Consider the following 22,173-nt stretch of genomic DNA (forward strand, 5'->3'; position numbering starts at 1 on the left):
TCAGAGGATCTGGAATCACTGATGAAGATTATCACCATGCCCAATTGATGTGGAACAATTTAAAATGCAAGACATTTGGTGATTATCACATGGCATATTTAAAACTTGATGTCACCCTCTTAGCTGATATATTGCAGGCATTCAGAAAATCTTCCATGCAAAATTATAGACTGGATCCAATATATTTTTTCAGTGCCCCGAGCCTAGCATGGTCTGCAACGTTTTTGAACACTAACATGCATTTGGATCTGATCCACGATCAAGATAAGTATCTGTTTATGGAGAAATGTATAAGAGGAGGCATGGTGCAATGTTCCCAGAGATATGCCAGAGCAAATAACAAATATATGCCTGATTATGATCCAGCACGGCCATCAAATTATATAGAGTATGTAGATGCAAACAGCCTCTATGGTTATGCCATGATGGATAAACTGCCATATGCAGGGCTTGAGTGGGTTGAAGATTTCAATATTGAAGATCTTAAGGACTTTGATGACAGTGACTATGGCCTCTTCTTAGAGGTTGATCTGACAATTCCTGATGATTTGCACAATAAATTTTCTGATCTGCCCCCAATTCCCGAGGTTCAGTGCTCACCTGGCTCTAAACAGAAGAAGCTCATGATGACACTGGAGCCAAAACAGGGATATGTCATATATTACAAAAACCTCCAGTTCCTGATGAAACATGGTGTTCAAGTGACCAAAGTTGGAAAAGTTTTGAGGTTCAGGCACTCAGAATGGTTGAAACCATACATTGATACAAATACAGAGCTTCGAACATCTGCAAAGAGCCAATTTGATAAGGGCTTGTTTAAATTGATGGTTAATTCAGTGTATGGCAAAACAATTGAAAATGTCAGAAAACATACCGATGTTAAAATAATTACTGACCCCAGCCTGAGCAAAAAATTGGTTGCAAAGCCTAATTTCAATTACTGAAGAATTTATGATGAGCACATGGCACTTTTCAACATGAAGAAAACAAAGATTAAGTTTGATAAACCTATTTATGTAGGGGCTGTGATATTGGAATTGGCCAAATTACATATGTTAACATTGTATTATGATGTGTTGAAACCTTTTTATGGTGATAATATAAAATTGATGTACATGGACACGGATAGTTTTATTCTTGATATTAAAACAGAAGATGTTTATCAAGATATGTCACAGCCTGAATTGTTTAAATATTTTGATACCAGTGAACATACAATAATTCAACCCCACAACAAAAAGGTGCCTGGCAAATTAAAAGATGAAACACTTGGTGATGTTATTGTGGAATTTGCTGGGTTAAGTGCCAAGGTGTATAGTTTTAAAACATGTAGTGGTGTTGCTGCCAAAAAGGCCAAGGGCATTGGCAGAGTGACTGTGGAAAAAGAGTTTGTATTTGAAGATTATGAAAATTGCCTCAAATCCCAGAATTTAATCAAAACATCAGAATCCAGAATTCAGAGTGTGGATCACTTATTGACTTGCAATATTGTAAGAAAAGTGGCCCTGGACCCACATGATGATAAGAGATGCATTTTATCATGTGGCATACATACTTTACCTTGGGGGCATTGTGATTTGAAAAATGGAAATCAATGCCCAATTACAGAGCATGATTTGAAATAAATAAACATGCCTATGAACTTATTTGGGTTCAAAAAACAGGCTATTATGGAGCTGCCAACACCACAACCCTCTTCTGATATGCTGTCTAAACTGAGTGGCTTGTTAATTATTCATCTGAACAGCATATTTACAGATAATGATGATGAAACAGGCAAAATATTGTACATATTTAACAATAATTTAAATCATTACCAATTACCTGTAGGTGGGCAATTGCAATTTATTACAACCCCTGAGGGTGATGTTAAAATTTCAGTAGGGAGAAATATTTATAGAATTAAGCACTCAAACATGGTTTCTGGCACTGTTTATACTGTTTCTGCTGGTGACTGCTTATATATTGAGGTCCCTGGGTCATATGACAAGCTTATACCCTTTTTTATAGAATTAAGAATCAGATATTCAATAATAAATAACCACTAAAACAAAAATGCCTAATGATATATTTGGCCATACAAGACATGAAGATCACAGTGATGAGATTCTGATGCTTGATGTCAGAGTCAAGAAATTAAGAAGTGATTTACAAGCTTTACAAACCACACTGAATGCCAGTCTTCAATTAGAAATTACAAATTTGCAATCACAATGCGTGGACCCTCTTCTTAAAATTGATTCTGAACTCAAATTGTTGCTTCAAAAATATACTGATTTGGCCACATTAGATAATTTTCAAAGTTTAGAAGAAGCTGTAGCAGCTCTTCAAGCCAAATTTAAGACCCAGGCTAACAACTCTGAGCAATTGAAACAACAATTGGAAGAGCAAATAAATAATGTCCAGGCACAGCTCCAAACAATTGTCAAAAGCATAAAATCACAGGAAGATTTTGATCTAGTGATTTCCACTCTAAAAGAACAGATTCAATCACTCCAGATACCTAATCTGGACCCCCTGAACAATGCCATAGCCAAGGTTAAAGAAAAAATTGAGACACTTGAAAATTTTATGAACAACTTGCCATCTTCTGATGCTTTGAAAGCAATAACTCGGAGTGTAGCAAATATTAAGCTGCAACTTGAAACATATGAAGATTTTGGAAAAATTCAAAGTTCCATAACCCATCTTGAAGGTACAATAGCAGCAGTGCAAAGTGATTTGGCAAATGTACTAGAATCCCGATTGCCTGGGATTGTAGATACCCTTGTTAGTGTCCAGCAACAAATCACAAAGCTTGAAAACCTCAACACTGAATCTGAGCTATCTCATTTTCATCACTTGATAGATGATATCCAAACAAAACTTGAAATTTTACAACAATCCACACCCACTCAGGCAGATATAGCCCTGCTCCAAAATGCTATGCAAAATGTGGCTGATGCTTCTGAATTAAACAATGTGAAATTGGCACTTGAATTTTTGCAAAATACAGTATCAAATCTTCCCACATCACAGGAACTTAAAAATATTAAGAGAGCAGTGAATCGCATATTGAAATCAGAAGATATCAAGAATATCCAGGCAGAGATGAAACATCTCACTCAGACAGTGGCCACTCTACCAACCAATCAACATATTAATGAACTGCATGCCCTGTTTGAGGATATCAGAAGACAGGTCCATGATCTTACTGCTCAAAATTCAAAATTGGCAGTTGTTGAAAATTTGCAACAAATTGTAGCTAATATCAAGCAACAGCTAGGGACCATGGAATCCAATCAAGCAAATGCTCTGTCTGTTTTTGCCACCCAGCTTCAAGAGATTGTGCAACAATACAAGAAACTTGTTGTGGACATAAAAATCAAGCCAGGCCATGATGATGTTGTTAGGACCATCAATGAGCACCTTGAATCTGTAACAAGCAGATTGCTCACAGCAGAAAAGGAAATAACAGGCATAATCGAGAATCCAAAACATTCAGTAATTCTTGAATTGTACAGCATCCCCAACAAAGAATATGATTCTCCATTTACACCAGGTGGCAAAATATATATGCTGTCCCCTGCACAATTTTATTACCAGTTTTTTGTTGGGGGCACATTGAGACCAATCAAGATCAAATATTGGCTTCAACCACAGGCACACCACTACCCCACCTTATCAATAACAAATGCTGACAACAAAGTAAAAATCACCAGTGTAGAGTTAGAGGATTTTACAGATCCCAATACATTAGAAACAGCCTATACTGAAGATGATGGCACTTTGGAATTTAAAATACAAATAGGGGACAAATTATATTTAGAAAATCCTGTAGTATCAGCTGCTGAACACCCCATAGTTGCAATATTCTTGTTTACATATTATGTCTAGAGAAATTATTGTTGATGAATTACACAGACAAGCCAGGCATAAGTTTAAGAGACTGCCAGTAGTCACAAAGGGCATAGATGATTTATGGCAGAGCGACTTGATTGAGATGGCAAGTGGGCAGTTGAAAAACTTAGACAAAATCAACAAGGGCTACAAGTATCTACTCACTGTAATAGACACATTTTCAAAATTTGCCTGGGCTGTGCCACTCAAATCCAAGACTGGAAAATGTGTTACAGAAGCCATCAGAACAATCATCAATCAGAGTGGAAGATCACCGCGCTATTTGCAAACAGATAATGGCAAAGAATTTTATAATTCAGTTTTTCAACAATTTATTAAAAGCCAGGCAATAAAACATTACTCGAGTTACAGTGATCTCAAAGCCTCAATTGTAGAGAGATTCAACAGAACCCTAAGAAATCATATGTATAAACAATTTACCCTCCAAGGTAATTATAAATGGATTAATATTCTTCCAGAACTTCTACATAAATATAACAACTCGGTCCATTCCACAATCAACATGAAACCCTCTGAAGTAACTTCATCTGATGAGCAAAAATTGATCAGCACTGTTTATTATCCTAAATATCGGCCAACAACAAGAAAGGCCAAATACAGGGTGGGTGATCAAGTAAGAATCAGCAAATATAAGCACTTATTCAAAAGAGGCTTTACAAGAAACTGGAGCACTGAATTATTTACAGTGGTTCAAGTTAAACCTGGGACCCTTAACACATATATAATAAAAGATCACAGAGGAGAAATTCTCAAAGGCAGATTCTATGAAGAAGAACTCAGCAAAACTAAACAGCCTGACACATATCTCATAGAAAAAATCATCCGCAGAAAAGGCAACAAGTTATTTGTCAAATGGCTAGGACTTCCAGAACACAGCTGGATCGATGCAGACAAAATAATAATATGAGCACCTGGGATGTTATAAAGAGGCTGCCAGAACGTGAACAGCAGATTAAGAGAAATGGCAACTTGCTGCCTGATAATATTAGGTGTCTTATTGTTGGGCCATCTGCTTGTGGTAAAACTACACTAATGGTTGATAATTTTTTATTGGCACCCAACTGGTTAGACTGGAAAAAAAAGCACTTGTATGTTTTTTCTAAGAGCTTGGAACAATTAAAATATCAGCAGCTGATGAAGCTATATGATGGATTGGATATTGCCACTTTTGAACCAGATGTTAAGCCACTTCATGAATGTCTCGATAATTCTGTTGTTGTGTTTGATGACATTATATTAGATAATCAAAACAAGGTTAGAAATTTCTTTACACAGGGCCGACACAAAAACATTGATTGCTTCTACCTGGCACAGACTTTTTCTAAAATTCCGAAGCAACTGATCCGAGACAACAGCAATTTTATATGTGTGTTTCATCAAGATCATACCAACCTCAAACACATACATGATGAATATGTAGGTGGGGACTTGAGCTACAATGATTTTTCCAAGTTTTGCAGTAGGTGCTGGAACCAGGACAGTTATGGGTTTGTCACTATTGATATGACAAGAACACCCAATAGTGGCAAATACAGAAATAAAATCAACAATTTTCTAGACATTGAAATATAAATAAATAAACATGAAAAGGCCAATCATTGATGATCTTAAGTTAAGAGATTATCTTGTAAAAAGATTTAAGGGATGGAAATTAGAGAACCGAGGAATTTATGAAAAAAACAAACAAACAGAACAGCCTGTAATTGATGCTATTAGTGAATTAGGTAAGAATATCAAAACTGTTACAGAGCAAAATCAAAATTTGATCACAGAGCTTGTACCTGTAGCTGCTAGGAACATATTAGATTATCCATTCACCCCACTTTCCAGTATTCATACACCTAGTCCTATTGCTCCTAGAAGAATTGAAGCTACTCAGGATCCTATTGAATTGGGTCTTCTTGCTCAAAAATATTTAACCACACCTAAAGACAATAAAGATGAGGTCTTTGGCTTATATGCTGACACAGAGCTTGATGGCAGTATCATACATAGAATTGGCAATTTCAGAGTAACATTTATGGGAGATGATCTGATTGTTTATTCAGAATCTCGTCTCGGAGAAAAAGGTGCTTTTGTTAAATATCCCGGAACACCTGGGTTGTGGGAACTGATGACTAGGAAAAGGCCTGGCAACTATACAGATCAAGATTATGAGCACTACAAAGAAATATTAATAAAATCAGATGCTCTATACCAGAACAATGATCCCACACAAAAAAGAGTCAAGTCTAGCAGTGGAGCAAAATACAACAATTTAATCAAGCCCATATGGTCACAGATCAAAACTGGCAGTGGAATCAAACAATACAACACCCTGCCTAAAGAATTTGTGTGGGTTGATGATGTCAGGAAACTTGTAGATAGGTTATTGGTGATAGCTGGGGAGGAAAATGCTGGGAACCACAATTTTTACAATGAAAAAGTTGGAATTATGGACATGATAAGCACCAAATTGTCTAATTTTATAGTGAATGACACTAAGGGGATTGGATATCTTATAAAAATTATTAATACTCTACCACCTAAATTTTGGAATATTTCTGAGGGTCGGGGCCTGGTTAATGACATTATAAACAAGCTGCCATTTGAACTACACATTCCAGGCTATCAGTATTGTGGTCCAGGCACAAAATTGGATCATAGATTAAACAGAGGTGATCCTGGTGTTAATCCCCTAGATGCTGCTTGTAGAGACCATGACATAGCATACAACACAGATTCTGATCTTGACAAGAGACATGTTGCAGACAAGAAATTAGAAGAGGCTGCATTTGGTAGATTTGTAAGCAAAGATGCTTCTTTGAGTGAAAAAATAGCAGCATTGGGAACCACCATAGCTATGAGCACCAAACAAAAACTGGGGTGGGGGTTGTGAATATGTATATAATAAACCTACAATGAAGGCCAAGGGTGTTATGTATCAAATACCTTATGCAGGTCTTAAATCTCTTAAAACTATCGATAGTCTTTTAACCAAAAAGCAGCGCAAGAAAAAAAGCTCTTGTCTTGCAAAGGGCCATGGTATGAAATTGTTGCTTAGTACCCCCCAATTAAAAAAATTACAACAATCCAGGAAAAAATCACATGTAGGGGGATTCATATTTACTATCCCGGCCATCTTAGCTGCTCTCGGGGCTGTGGGGAGCTTGGCCGGGGGATCAGCTGCCATAGCAAAAACAGTAATAGATGCCAAGAAAAATAGGGCAGAATTAGATGAGCAGAAGCGCCATAACTTGGCCATGGAGAAACAAGGCAAAGGTGTTAAGAGAGCCATGAATAAGTTTAAAAAAAACAAGAGCCGCTTACAAACCAAGATATTGAAGCTTTAATCAAGCCACTGGGCATCAAACATTTTAGGGGTGTGTACATGTCTGATTCTTTACCGGAACAACCACTCAACAAAGAGTGTGGCATTGTTAATTTGGATAAGTACAGAAATCAGGGCACTCACTGGATTTGTTATCTTAAATATTTAAACAATGAGGCATTTGTGTTTGATTCATTTGGAGGTGTTCCACCTGAAAATTTAGTAAAATATTTAAAATCACCTAATCTTTATTACAATAATGCCCGTGTTCAAAACTTCAAAGATGTTAATTGTGGACATTTGTGTTTATCTGTTCTCAGATATATGTCTCAAATAAATAAACCATCAATTGAAGATTTTCAAAAAGCCTTGTGGTATTTAAAACATCATGGGGGTATTCCATCTCACCAGCCAAAATTCAATATTGAAACTCAAATTGCATGATGACATAGTGTATCCCAAAACAATAGCTCTCAGAGCATTTTACGGCATGTACTTGATCCCTAATATTACACACCACAACAACAAAATTGCAGTAGGGGATCAAAAAATTGTCATCACTCCAGGGCAGTATAATCTGTCCACTCTAAATGCTCAATTACCCAGAGGTGTAGTGTTAAGTCAAAATTCTGTCACTCACAGAGTAGAGATTGTATCTGCTACAGAAACAGTGGATCTGGGTACTATAGGAGAGCTGTTAGGCTTTGAGAACAACACAAAACTTGAAGCAGGCATCAAACACACTGCTATGAATATACCTAAATTCTTAGCCATAGAGACTCTGAATATTCACTGTAATGTGGCTGAGGGTATGATCACCAAATCAAATGGCATAGGCACTCACAAACAAACCGGCATCATTGCAACATTCAAACCTAATTCCGAATTCATGGAGCCAATCATCTACAATCCATCCCCAACATTATATTTTCCTGTGTGCCATAATAGAATAGATTATATTGAATTGATGGTCACTAATGAAAAAGAAGAATTAGTTGATTTTGCTGGAGCCACAACAACTGCTATCATAGAGATTAATATTTAAATAAAAATACATACAATGGAAAATATTGAGAGTTATGAGCTACAATCATTCCCCCCAAACAGGAGGACATTTGCAAATTTAAATCAACCCAACACAGAAATTGAGGTTGATCTTGATGTTGGGGATGGATTTATACACCCCCACAGAGCAGATCTATACATCAAATTTGATGTTGTAAAGCTCGATGGAACAGATTATCCGGCAAATTCAAATATAAGATTGGTAGACAATTTTGTGCCGCATCTGTTCTCTGAAATTGAGATCAGAAAGCATGGTGTTGTTATAAACAGAATAGATTATCCCGGCATTACCTCCACAGCTTTGGCCACATTAAAATTATCCAAAACCGAGGCTTCTTACTACAAAATAGGTGGATTTGAGGCTGGTGATAAGATATTATCTAAAAGCCACACTGTACTGTTCCCCATGCGCCTGTTGCCAGGATTCTTCTCAGATTACAAAGATATTATGTGGAAGGGTGGTTTAAGAATTACATTTAGAAGAGCTGCCAATGATAATAATGCTTTGATGAGGTACAGCACATTAAACCCTACAGGAGAAGCTATGCCTAATACCCTACCTGATGAGGGCAAGTGCATTATTCAGACTATGGAGCTAAGAATCCCTGTTGTTGAATATGAGGCCAGTTATGCTCTTAAACACAAAGCAGATATAGTAAAAAATCCACAGATTCTTTTACAATTTTATACATATCAATGTGTACAGAAGCCCGCATCTGGTACATATTATGAGTTTGATGCTACAAATTCATTCTCCAGTATTCAATATGACATGCCTGATTTTGTGGTGGTATTGTTTCAGACTGGAAGACACAACAATCAGGAAAAAAATTCAAGTAGATTTGATAACTGCAACATCAAGAACATATATCTTAAAAATGGCAGAAATGAGGTATTCCCTAGAGAAAATTACAATTTAGACATGTCCAAGAATGATTTCCTTAAATTATATGAGGCATTTACATCCTTCAAAAGGGTCACTACTGGCAATACTGACATGTATTACACACCAGATGAATTCAAGGCACAGAGACCCATGTTTGTCATCAACACCTCAAAAAGAAAACAAGTTGTGGTGAATGACAGGACAAACATTAAAATTATCTGTGAATTCCATGAGGCATTACCTGATGACACCATATGTAGTGTTATTCTCATAGGTGAAAAATCATATGTTTATGATGTAAGAAATGAGAGGGTCACAGAGCAATTCTAGAGGGTCTCTGCATATTGCATTTTTTTTAATAAACAAATTGAAGCTGGTATCCAATTGAACTTAAACCAGAAGTAAATATGTATGGGTGTGTGTGTAGGTGGCTCTTATAAGCAGCTTGGATTAGTTTTAAGTATGGCTAAAAAAATATCAAGAGGGGCATATTTTTGACAAGTTTATGGACAACAATCTCACAGAAGTGCCTTTTGTAAGTATAGACAAATCAATCTGAGGGGGTTCATACTTTCCGAGAAATTCCCGAGGGCATTTTTTACAAAAATCTTGGATTAGACGGGGTTCCACACTTGAGCAAAAAGCTCATATGGGCATGTTGAGCTTGTTTTAAGTATAGCCAAATCTGCTTGAGGGGGGTTCATACTTTCTTGAGTTTATAATACCACAAATACAACTACTTGACTTTCGTGCCCTCATCACAGCAGCCATTGCTGATATTGACCGCAACATGCTACACAAGGTTTGGCAGGAGATAGACTATCGGCTTGATGTGTGCCGTGTTACGCGAGGTGCTCACATAGAACACTTGTAATTTGTTTGAAAAAAAAATTGACAGTTTACCTTTCTTAGCACATGTCTCACAATAACATTTGTTTATTATATTTCACAGAATAAATGTCTGAAATCGGGTCCATCATTTTGACTTACCCTAGTGGTTGAACAATTATAATAAACCTCTAGTAGCATCTTTGATAGACAAAGAGGCCTACTTCTGATACTGCTAGGGTATCAAGTGTGTTCTCCTATATAATCTGATACCAATCTATTTGCCTCACAATGTCTTACACACAATTCACAATGTATTTACATGCTGTTTACTGTTAATGGTTAGAATGACAAGTTGCTAAAAGTCTGCTTGTGGCAGTGGCAGCGCCAGACTATCTGGAGTGGGGCTACTGGATGCCTGTCAAAGATTTGGATGATCACATTGCTATTGGGTGACCTGAACAAGGATATATATTATGCAATGAAAGGAAGTTTAACTATTGTAGTAAAGACGAATTATACAAATTCAAATGTTGCATTCGAAATGTTTTAAATTGTAGCTTCAGGCCTCCGTCATACAGGGGCTAATATCTTCGTAACTTTCTCTCATCATATTCATTATCTGAACACGGTTCGTCTTGTTTTTTAGAAAAAATATATAGCCATTGTATTTTGAAAGGTTGGACCAGACTGGTTTTGGGTGGGTTATAGCCCACTGTAGCCCAAATTCGGCGCCGCCTCTGGTGATAATCGATCTAATTGCATAGCGATATAAATATCAGCTAACTTAAACCTGGCAACTATTACGGAAGAGTATACTGTTCAAGACAATAAACAGTTATTCTTAAACAATATGGGAATTAGCATGTCTGGCTTTCAAGAAATCCGATTATTAATATTATTTGATGTACTTTGCATTAAACACTAGTGGATTTTATACAGGGGGAAAAATTATAACATCTTCGGATTGTAAATATCTAATGCAACATCTAATCTCATAATTTTTTATGTAAACCGCCATGAAACATCACGTGATTGTTTTTAAAAGAATTAAATTACTTTTAGGATATCATAACGTAGTACCTTATGAATAATTCTTCAAACTTCAATACAGAATAATTAACAGTCTTGTAAATTATGTTAGAAATTTCAGAATTTGAATTGTAAAGAATAAGAATTCATTCACGTTGAACGTGTAACGATTTTTGAAAAATTAATTTCAGTCTTAATATCATCATAGTGTAATAATTAAGTGTATTTCCAAAGTTAAGAAAATTGTGTATAATTCCAACTTTATATTATTTACAGTGTTACCAGATCATAAGTTTCTTGCCATTTGTCTATTGCTGCAAGGAAATTATAATGGTTAGAATACAACAAACTGACAGAAGCTCAGAAGGTAATTTCAATATTCACAGTCACAGTCAATGCTTGTTGTTAGTATGGAGATGAATGCATATTTACATGATTAAATATGAACTTTGTACTGATATTACAAAAACTAAGTATGCTGACCAAGGCAGTAATTTATTTGATTAAAAACATAAACTAAACGTAACGTTTCAAACTTCTAGCAAGGTCTTCATCAGACTCTGTATCAAGTACAAAAGTAACAAGATACACAAAAAGGCATTATGTATACACAAACATTACTCCCTCCAGACTATTAGAAAGTTGTTAGGAAATTTCTAGCAGGTGGCTTTCACTTGCCAACTGTACTTTCACCTAAAAGGCTAAACATAATTACTTTCACATAGAATGTGGTTGGACTTTTTATCTCACGCTCTTTTTCCTTCATTTTTCTCCCTTCTCCTCTCCTCTTTCTCTCTTGTCCTTTCCACTCTTTCTAACACCTTCTTCCATTTTTTGTTTAACTTCAGTCCCCCATTTCAGTTCATTGTGTCTTCTTCACCTTTCTTCTCTATTTCCTTGGCTTCCTTCCATTTTTTCACTAGCATTCTCTTCTCCCTTCCTATCTGCTTAGCCTCATCCCACTCTATGGCATGTCCTGTTTCTCTCGTGTGTTTAAATATTGCATTTCTCTCTCTCTTAAGTCGTACATCATCCCTATGTTGTTTCAACCTGTCTTTCAGCCTTTTTTTCGTTTCTCCTATGTACACACTCTGACATTCTTTACATTTCACTTCGTAGATAATCCCTTCCTCTTCCTCTTCTCTGTTCTCCTTTTTCTTGCTTGCATTCTTCGCTATTCCTAATATGCTTCTCCCTCCCTTCCTGTAAGTTTAATTCCCGCTTTCCTAAGCACTTTGCATATCTTTTCTGTGGTCTTCTCCATACTCCTTATTCCAAACCTTCTCTCCTCTTTTTCTTTCTCTTCCAATTCTCCCCTGCCCGTTTTCTTACTTCTTCTGAAGTCGAACCAAGGGATGTTGCTCACCATCACCAATTGTAGCACTTGATGGTAGAGACGGCCCCTAAAAGGACCAAGTGTGAATACCTAACTTAGCAATAAGTAATAAATGCAAAACCTATGTTTTAGATTTAAACACTTCTGACTGAGCAATGGAATGGCAGATATGGTGAAGGAGTAACTTACCCCGTTCGGTAACGAATAACTCTATAGCTCCAGGTCTTTCTCCTCCAGATGATTTCCAACAAAATACCCTTTGCTACTCTCCTCACCTGCTTTTGTTTCTTTCGCCGACCTTCACTTACCCCTCAAAGATAAAGGTCCTTACTGCTTCCTGTGTAAAACTCTGTATTCAACAGAATTCTAGGAGCAAGTCCTCACAGGTTGTTTTATTCGTTATCGGGCGGTTATATGCTTCTTTCCTCTCATCCAATATAAAAGATAAAGCTGTACATTGCAACATACGGTGGAAGCATATGGGAGGATTAGAATTAGGAATTAGAATTAGAAATTCTCTATAAGCGAAGTTCAGCCTGTGGCTCCTCTACCACTTAACCCGTTAGGGCCTCACAAATTCATAATCTATATTTGTATAGGTGATGTGATTAGCACCATGCTCCGACCTCTTGGTACTCATTTTCTTATCGATGGTAAACTCCATAGCCGCTTAAGGAACGGATATCCCAGCTGAAACCACACACCCTGGGCTGGGAATCGAACCCGGGTCTCCCGCTTGGCAGGGCAGACGACATACTGATTTTCTTATTTTATATTATTATTTACTTTTTGCCAATGTTCTTGTGGCTACATTACACATACACAGTTACTATATTAAACAATGAGTTATCATTGAGAGAACCTGTAGGAAATTTGCACACAGCGTTTTGTTGGCAAGTTGGTCCATCTGGGAATGATTCTCACTGTAGCAGTATTGGAATGATTGTTTCAGTTTTACCGAATTATGTCTTAAATATAATAAATACAATAAGCTACAAACTTTTGTTCAGGGAAGTACACAGAATCTGAACACACAAATTCTCTACAACAAATGTATCAAGCGATGTTCTACATATACCTAATATACACAATTACGTACTTCCAATGGTGTGGGCTAAAGTTGGGGTTCATGCCACTAGGCAGTGTGGCAGTGTGTCGTCTGGATGACAATAGCAACACAAAGCACTGTCAGTTTCTTTCTAGCACTAGTCGTTGGCCACAGCGGCTCATAAATGGGATATAACAAATATATACACACGCGACCGTGCGTCCTTGCGAGACCGAGAGATCGGTAGAAGTGTGGCGGGCGGCGCTAGAGGAGATGCCGACATTTTCGACCAGTAACGTCACGCTTGTTTGTATGTCATATCTTTAGCATGCAGATTAATACTGCAAAACGAGCACTAACCTGTGATATAAGAGCTGTTCAAAGTGATGTCCACCTACATTCACACATTTCTGGAATCGTTTCATGAAATTTTGATTCACTCGCAAAAGTCCGTCGTTTTTACTTAGGGGTTCCAAAATTTAACGATCCAGTTTCTCGGAATTTAAGGACAAGACGTCTAACCGTCTCTCCACCTGGAGGTGAAACACCAGGGAATTTATGTGCAAATTGCCTACAGACGTTTCGACACGAGTTTGTTTTCACGTAAGTGTCATACATAAAAAATATTTGTTCTAACGTGAACTTTGCGGCTGGTATTTCAATTGCGTCACTTACACACAACACACACCGCAATTACACAAAGAACTAGAACGGCAAGTAACAGGAAACGACCCTCTTTCACACACTAAGAAATTAACACGGTCTTGGTTCAAGGTCTGTTCCTCACTCCATTCGCAGCTCTGTCCAGGGCACCTGTAGTCGCGAAGGAATGAACAACTCAAGCTCGGAGCTTTCAGATTGCAAAAACAATGCTCACGAAAACCTTTGACTTTTAACTGTTTAGTCTCCAACGTAATCTTGATACAGTGTTTCACATATGAAACCTCCAACGATTCCGAGTGAAGCAAAACGCTTTCGAGGGCGAACTTAAGCGGGACGTTACTGGTCGAAAATGTCGGCATCTCCGCTAGCGCCGCCCGCCACACTTCTCTCGATCTCTCGGCCTCGCAAGGAACTGGACGCACGGTATATATATATATATATATATATATATATATATATATATATACCGGGTAGGAGCACCTAAAAGTACCATAGCGAATAGTTCTGAAACGCGAAAGTTTACGGCAGTTCTGACGTCACCGATGTAAATGTGGTCAAGGGGCCCAGTGGACAGAGCATATCTGGTCTCTACTCGCCATTTTGGATCCAAGTCCAAACTTGCAAATGGAAAATGGGTCATGCGGCATATCAAAATGCATTGCAATTTTCTCAGGAATTCATTTCCATCAGGACATTGGGCCTATCTGGTGTGGTACGAAAGTTATGGTACAAAACATTGGTCACAGCAAATGTACAGTATGACCACTCTCATGCTGAACACAAAGCCGCAGGCGCCTGATCCAGTCGTGATGCACTTGTAAGAGAGTATCTGCAGTAATTGTGTGACAGGCTTCCACAATGCGTTGCTCAAGATGATGTCGATCACGATTTTTTACCGCATACACAAGTTGTTTCAGATGACCCCAGAGATAAAAATCGAGTGGTGTAAGATCGGGTGATGTGGGTGGCCACTGGACAGCACCCCGACGACCAATCCAATGCTGAGGAAGCTGAATATCTAGCAAGTCGCGAACAATTGTGCCGTAATGTGGTGGAGTCCCGTCATGTTGGAAATATGACGGGAAACTGCCATCTTCATTTGCAAGGTAGGGGAACACGACCTGCTGTAGCTTGTCCAGGTAACACTCAGCATTAAGGTTAGTGCCGATTAATATTGGGTCGATTGGGTGCCCCATAGCTATGCCACACCACACCACCATCACCTTATCAAGTATGCCTTTGGATGTTTCGATCCAGTGGGGGTTGTTGTCGCTCCAATACCTGTGGTTCTGCCGATTCACCTCACCATCCACATAGAAATTCGCCTCGTCACTGAGTTTTAAGTTGCTGTTTTAAATCCACTTTATGCACAGTAAGGCTAATCGGGACTGGACCTACAGTTTAAAGTGGGATCCGAACAACTTGTGCCTCCACCGGGTATCGTACCCGGGACCCCTTGATTACAAGGCTCGTCACTGAACACAATGCTGCATGCAAATGAGGGATTCCGTTGCAGTTGGTCCAAAGCACAGATGCGCAACTCAATACGTCGATCAGGGTCATCTTCGGATAGGTGCTGCAGCATCTCGACCTTGCACGGATGCCATTTATTAATATGAAGAATCCGCACAATGGACCATTGGCTAATACCACATTCTGCTGATAACAGTTATTCTTGTTCCCTCATCGGTGGCAGTTTTTGGACGATGTCGTTCACAGTCCCGGATTCTTTGAATTTTGCTATCAGGCATGCGACGGTACTGTGGGATATTGGTGGTCTCTCTCGGTGCAGCTTGTTGAACTCTGCAGCTATCACACTGCAGTTGCGTCCCCCAGACATCAGGATCACCTCAACCATCTTTGCATTCCTCAGTGCCATTGCCAGTTGCCTGCAATTAACGAAAAAAAACACATCCTTTTTACCATTTGCTGTGACCAATGTTCTGTACCTTAACGTTTGTACCACACGAGATATGTCCAATGTCTTTACGGATATGAAATCTTGAGAAAATTGCAATTCATTTTGATATGCCGCATGATCCATTTTCCATTTGAAAATTTGGACTCCAACATGGCGACTAGAGACCAGACATGATCTGTCCACTGGGCCCCTTAACCATATTTACATCGGTGACGTCAGAACTGCCGTAAACCTTCGCATTTCAGAACTATTCGCTATGGTACTATATATATATATATATATATATAATAATAATAATTAAAATTTATTGAAAATATCGGTATGTAAATATTTTTGTCCAATTTCAATTAACAAATAAATTTGCTTTATAATATTCAAGAATTGCATCAGAATATATATATGTATGTGTGTGTGTGTGTGATTGTATACTTTATAAACTAAATGGCAATTACTTTTTTGCTTTCAGATGTTGAAATGACGTATGAACTGGTGTTAAGCAGTTTGCTTCGCATATGCTCTTCGCTAGCTTTAATAATCGGTGCATGTTTTGTAAGTATTTGTATTCCAAACCTTGTCGCATGGTAAATATATTCCCAAAGTCGTTTGTAATAGAATTGATAATAATAGCTATACAAGACCGACAAAATAAAATATCTGCTGTTTGTATTCTGGAGGTTTGGGGGTAATTAGTGTGTAATAGGCGCCATTATATTAACAGAAAAAATCCTCAGCAACTCAATTCTTAGCCACGGACATTTAAATAATACGCGAAAAGTGAGAGCCTTGAAGATTATGTTTATTATTATAATTATTATTATTATTATTATTATATCATAAGCAACGCTTATATTTTTTGATCAAAGATGTTCTGAGCGAGTTTCATTTTCTTGATTGTTTTCATTGTATTAAACAACATATGTCATTTTCAAAGCTCGGATATTACTTGGAATTATTATTGTAATTAATCCAGAATATCATCAAATATATGCTAATATATACGTATATAATAATATAATATAAATGCTGTATTAGTCCTCCTCCATGGCCGTGCGGTCTGGTGCTGTGCTTGTGACTCTTGACTGCGGGACGGCATGAGTTCTAGTCCGATTGGGTTGAGTCTCTGGGATCTCGGCCTGTGTATAGGACAGGTGGCAACCCACCATCGTGAGGAAAATTAGTTATATTGAAGTGCATAGTTATTCATATTGTAATTAATATCTACACATTCAGACATGATGTTTTCGTTCTGTGACTCGCAGGATAAAACCTCATTTTTATTGAATTGAAACCACCTATTCTCTACACTAACTAGTGGAATATGAGAGCTCGAATTACTGATCTTATTCATGAATTCCTCGAATATACTCTTTTGTTTACTTTCGAAATTCGGCTGTCAAAGTAACAATACAATGCAACGTGCCACCATTCGTAACTCCAAAGTATGGAGATCCGAATTGGCAACACACGGCTCCTTGCTCCGGCTGGTCAGTTGGAAGCACCAGTTCTCACCCAGGGATCGGGATTAAGACGATCCACCCTTCTTTCAGGAAGGAAACCATCGAATTGCGACACGTGACAGTAAATAAAATTCCAAATACTTTATAATTAAAATGTCCAAAATCTTTAATCACGAATCGCGCGCGTACATACTGATTCGCACAAGTTAAAATTATATTTTGTTGGGTCATGCACGCTCGCAGGCAGTGATAAGCAACTTATTTAACACGAGAGTCCGCGCACCGCCTTCACAGTTAATAGCAAGACCTCAACTGCCTACCTCAAGCGCGAGGCGCAGCATAACAGATTGTTCTATCTTACAATAATGCAAACTCATGACATAAAATAACACAAGAAAAACTGATAATTTAAATAACACATCAATGTTAATTAGCGATAGTAAGCTAAAGTTCAGGTTGGCAACAATTAAAAATACCAACTTTGAAGTTTTTACATCGCCAAAAACAGATAGCGTTGTTCCCCCACTCCTAACATAAACAGCCCATAGGAAAACGATATTTTAATGGAAACGAGGGAGAAATACTTTGCTATAATATTACAGTATTAAACTATATAGAAATAACTAAACTGATTTTATCAAATATATCATACTTGCCCTTGCACATAAAAATGATTGAATAAAGATTTAGTTTATAACGAAGACAAATTACTTCAATCTTGTACATTGTTGAACAAAAATCGATATTAAGAAGAGATGTATTTAACTTGTGCTTAAACAACAAAATTTGCTTGAAAGATAGTAATTATCCTAGCCATTTTGGATTTGAAAAACAATGAAAACGTTGCATATATTATTTGGGATAATTATTAGCCTATAAATTCTAAATAAAGGCTGCAAAAATACGCGAATAATATTATAACATAAGATAAAACGTAGATATGTACATGAATTATGTAAACAATTAAGTATAAATAATTTAATCCAAGTTCTTAACTTGAAAGTATTAGATTAAGATAAATGCGAATATAAGACTGAAATCTGCCTAACATGGCGGTCGTTACAAAATTCTTAAGAAAAAATCAATGAATGTACTTTATTTTTTGTTATCGGCAGTCAAAGTAACAATACTATTGCTTTGTAAAAAAAAAGTCAATGTTCAAGGGACGGCAGGAGCATTATGCTGATTACACCACTAATCTAAAAAAGTACAAAGTCAGTGTTTAAAAGTAGATTGTGGCAATCAATGTTCCCATGGCCAAAATGACTTTCAATTCCCTGTTTGTTGTAAGAACAAAGTCAGTATTAACAAGTACATGTGGTTTCTGATAAATCTTCTTGGTTGTTGCAATAGCAGTTGTATCTTGCGCCTCGGAATATAGTCCATGTGATGTAGTGACACCACTCGACGTAGCTGCTGGGGCTATGACCAATGTATTCATGGGCGAAAGAGAACACCGAAACTCACACATGGAAAAGTAATTATTTCACACAAGTCACGTGGTTATGTTTTCATTAACTTCGTTCTTACAGTGAATGGAGAATAGTGTTGTACAGTTACGATTCATGCTACATTAAATGACACAATATGAATTGACACATTATATTTCTTCACAGGAACAAAAATATCTTCTCCTTCCTTGGATAATCCTCTCAGTATTTGTAGTATTCGCCAGAGCACTGCTTTTGATTATTATATTTTTTTTTGCATTGTGTTACGAGGAAAGAAGAGGACTGTACGAGTTCATTGCGATAATGGCGCTAGCAACATACATAGGTAAATTACTGTGTTGTGTGGGATAAAATGCAACTGTAGTGATCAGGCACGTATGTAGAAATATGTTTCGAAAAGGGTCTCAATAATAATAATAATGTTTGAATTAAAAAATAATTGCATTAAATGAAATTAATACTAATTACGATATATAAATTAATATTGTATTATTATTACATGAATAGCTAAAAAGACGGTTTAAGAATATAGATATAACAGCGCATAATCATTATGGAGTTCACCTGTAGTTAAGATCGGAATAATTTATGTAAAAACAAGTGCTCTGGAAATGAAATTAATGCCAAATACATGGAGAATTGAATATTTATTGAGTTAGATGCAGTTGGAGAAAAGTGAAGTTTCTGATTAATATTTTATGCACATTATTATGAGTAGTAGTGTGTATAAATCTTTGTAATGTCATTCATAGCTGTATGATCCCAATATAATCCTTGACTTTCAATACGTTCAGAGGAAAATAATAACCATCGATTATACAACAAATGCTAAACGAGAATATTTTCATTATTTAATTTTAGTACTTGGTAAGCCTTTCTGGGGGGGGAGGATCCGGACCCCTTGGATGTCCCCCTAAATACGTCCTTGGTAGTGATCCACCGCCATAGTTCAACCTCTGGCCACGAGAAATGCGGCGCTAGTATCGAATTTTCAAGCCATGTAAAAGGTTGATATTTGTTATTTATCGTCGCTTTTCTGCCACTTTTGGCTAATCCTGACGATGAGGATGAGTGGTGATACGATGAAACTGATGAAATAATACTCACAAAGAAGATACATGTCCAGCAAGTCGGCCGCCATACGAGTTGCAAGGACTTTGTACTAGAGTCCCTGGCTACTTTGTACAGGCTAACACTACCGTCGATGGGAGGGGGCTGTACTGGATGTTCGTGGGTTACAGCCCTGTGCTACCATGTTCGAAAAGGCTTCACGTGAAGCAAATTGCTTGGAATCGGTCCACACAATGGGAAAAGGTAGATATTTGGGATATAGTAATATATAACTAACCACACGACTTAACTCAACATAGCCGGACCCTGCGAACGCCAAGGGTCCCGGGTTCGAATCCCGCTGTGGCTTGGTTGTTTGTGAATGTCCATTCATCAATTTCATCATATCATCACTCATCCCCATCTTCGCAAATTAGCCAAGAGGCACAAAACGCGAAGTAAAATAAACTAAATCAATCAATCAATTAACTCAACATAAAAGTTCCAATTGAAATTGTATGTAGGGGAAGGTGATTTTATCCCACGTGACTCCACGTATGTCGGGGTCCAAATACGGTCATGTTGGGGGCAAATGAAGGATTAGGGGAAGCCTCTAGTTCACATATTTACGAGAGCAGAGATCTCCTGGCTCTACGACAAGTAAAATGAATCATCTCCAGGAAGCTATCAGCTCAGGGCAAGCCCGGCACCTGACGAACCTGTTGGGTGAGATACGTTAAGGCAAGGATACTATAAACCTTTTCCTGCTCCCTCAAAAATAGGCAATAGTTAGGCTGGAAAGTTCGTATGTAATTTTATTTTGAAATATTAAATTCTCATAGATTTTGGAGACGTAAGTAACATTGTAAAAAAGGAAACTCTATTAATTCCTAGAAAACTTTGTCAAGTCTGAAGCGACATCTTTTGGGGGATTTTACTTGTTTCAACTACATACTAAAATCGAGGTGCGCTATTATTTCATCTAGAGGCATGGATATCATGATTTGCAAGTGAAAGTTGAGGAACTTTAACCGAATGATGACGATATGTTTTTTTAAAAAAAAAAAAAAATGCTCGAATACAACTTTCATTCATAAAGTGTATACTTTGTTGTAAATAAACTTGATTGGGTTTGCGAGTATTTTCCAGAGTACAGAATGGAGAAGAATTAACTCACTTCCTGTCTGTTACACATCTCACTTCTTTCTTTATTTCTGTGCCCTTCGCATCTCTCTTTGATTTTGCCGCATTCTCTCTCTTCAATGTCTAATGACTTATTCTTCATTTCCTTCTTCTCTTCTCACCCCCTCTTTACCTTCGTTTCTGTCCTTTAATCTCTTTCTTTCTCTCTCTCTCTTGTACCTTTTATCTCTCCATTTCTTTCTCTACTGTTTCAGTTCTATTTTCCTGTCTTCGTTTATCAATGTTTCTTTATCATCATCATCTCCCCTTTTCGCTTCTTTTCTACCTCCTATATCACTCTACCCCGTTTCAGTATCAATCTTTTTCTTTCGTCTTTCAATTTTTTTATTATCATTTCCTTTTCTCCCTTTTCTTTCATTTGCCTCTTTCCATTTATTTATTTTCCATTCTCCAAGTTCCGTTTCTCTGTGTTTATTATTTATTTTCATTCTCTTTCTCCTTACTTCTCTCTGTCTTTTTCCTGGCTCTTTCTAATTGAAGGGGGAGCCAACGCCCCCTGGTCGACCACTCAGCCTCTCCACTCCGGGAATCAGCGTTCTTTCATTCGAGAATGACGAATAACAGATGAAACTGAAACTTTGGGGTCTCTACTATCAGTATTAATTAAAATCTTAATATAATATTTTGTGTGGAAGAAATATTTTCGTGGACAGAAATTAACAATTTTTTATAATTAAGCATGCTTCTAATTTTCAGTGGCTGTCAGCTACAGTTGCCTTATTGTTGGACGCTACTTCGTGTCGTTAGGAGAAAAAGGGCGTTGACACAATGTAATGCTGAATAAAGAGTATTTTATTGTGATATATCGTCTTGTGTTCATTAGTAAAGATTTCTTTCAAAATTTTTCATCTTTAGATATACAGTAAAACCTCGTTAATCCGGACTAATGAGGGGATAAGTTGACCGGTTTAACGAAAGTCCGGATTAACTGAAATAACCTAAAAGAACATTAGAAAGTCCATTAAAACTATGTTTATGTCAACAAAACACGTGTATTATGGTGTATTTAAAGGGCATAGGTCT

General features: G+C 37.3%; 1 protein-coding gene across 1 annotated transcript in view; it reads left to right on the top strand.

The window, feature by feature from the left end:
• LOC145979765 (uncharacterized) overlaps positions 1-21,953 on the top strand; it is a 32,874-nt gene extending 10,921 nt beyond the window's left edge. Inside the window, exons 3-5 of the mRNA XM_083112751.1 lie at positions 11,298-11,388; positions 16,456-16,538; positions 21,847-21,953. Of these exons, the coding sequence (XP_082968877.1) occupies positions 11,298-11,388; positions 16,456-16,538; positions 21,847-21,897 (225 nt within the window). The 3' untranslated portion in view covers positions 21,898-21,953. The remainder of the gene's footprint in view (positions 1-11,297; positions 11,389-16,455; positions 16,539-21,846) is intronic.
• Positions 21,954-22,173: the final 220 nt, after the last annotated feature.

The sequence above is a fragment of the Lepisma saccharinum genome, chromosome 26, assembly GCF_977018435.1.
Source record: "Lepisma saccharinum chromosome 26, izLepSacc3.1, whole genome shotgun sequence".
Taxonomy (NCBI): domain Eukaryota; kingdom Metazoa; phylum Arthropoda; class Insecta; order Zygentoma; family Lepismatidae; genus Lepisma; species Lepisma saccharinum.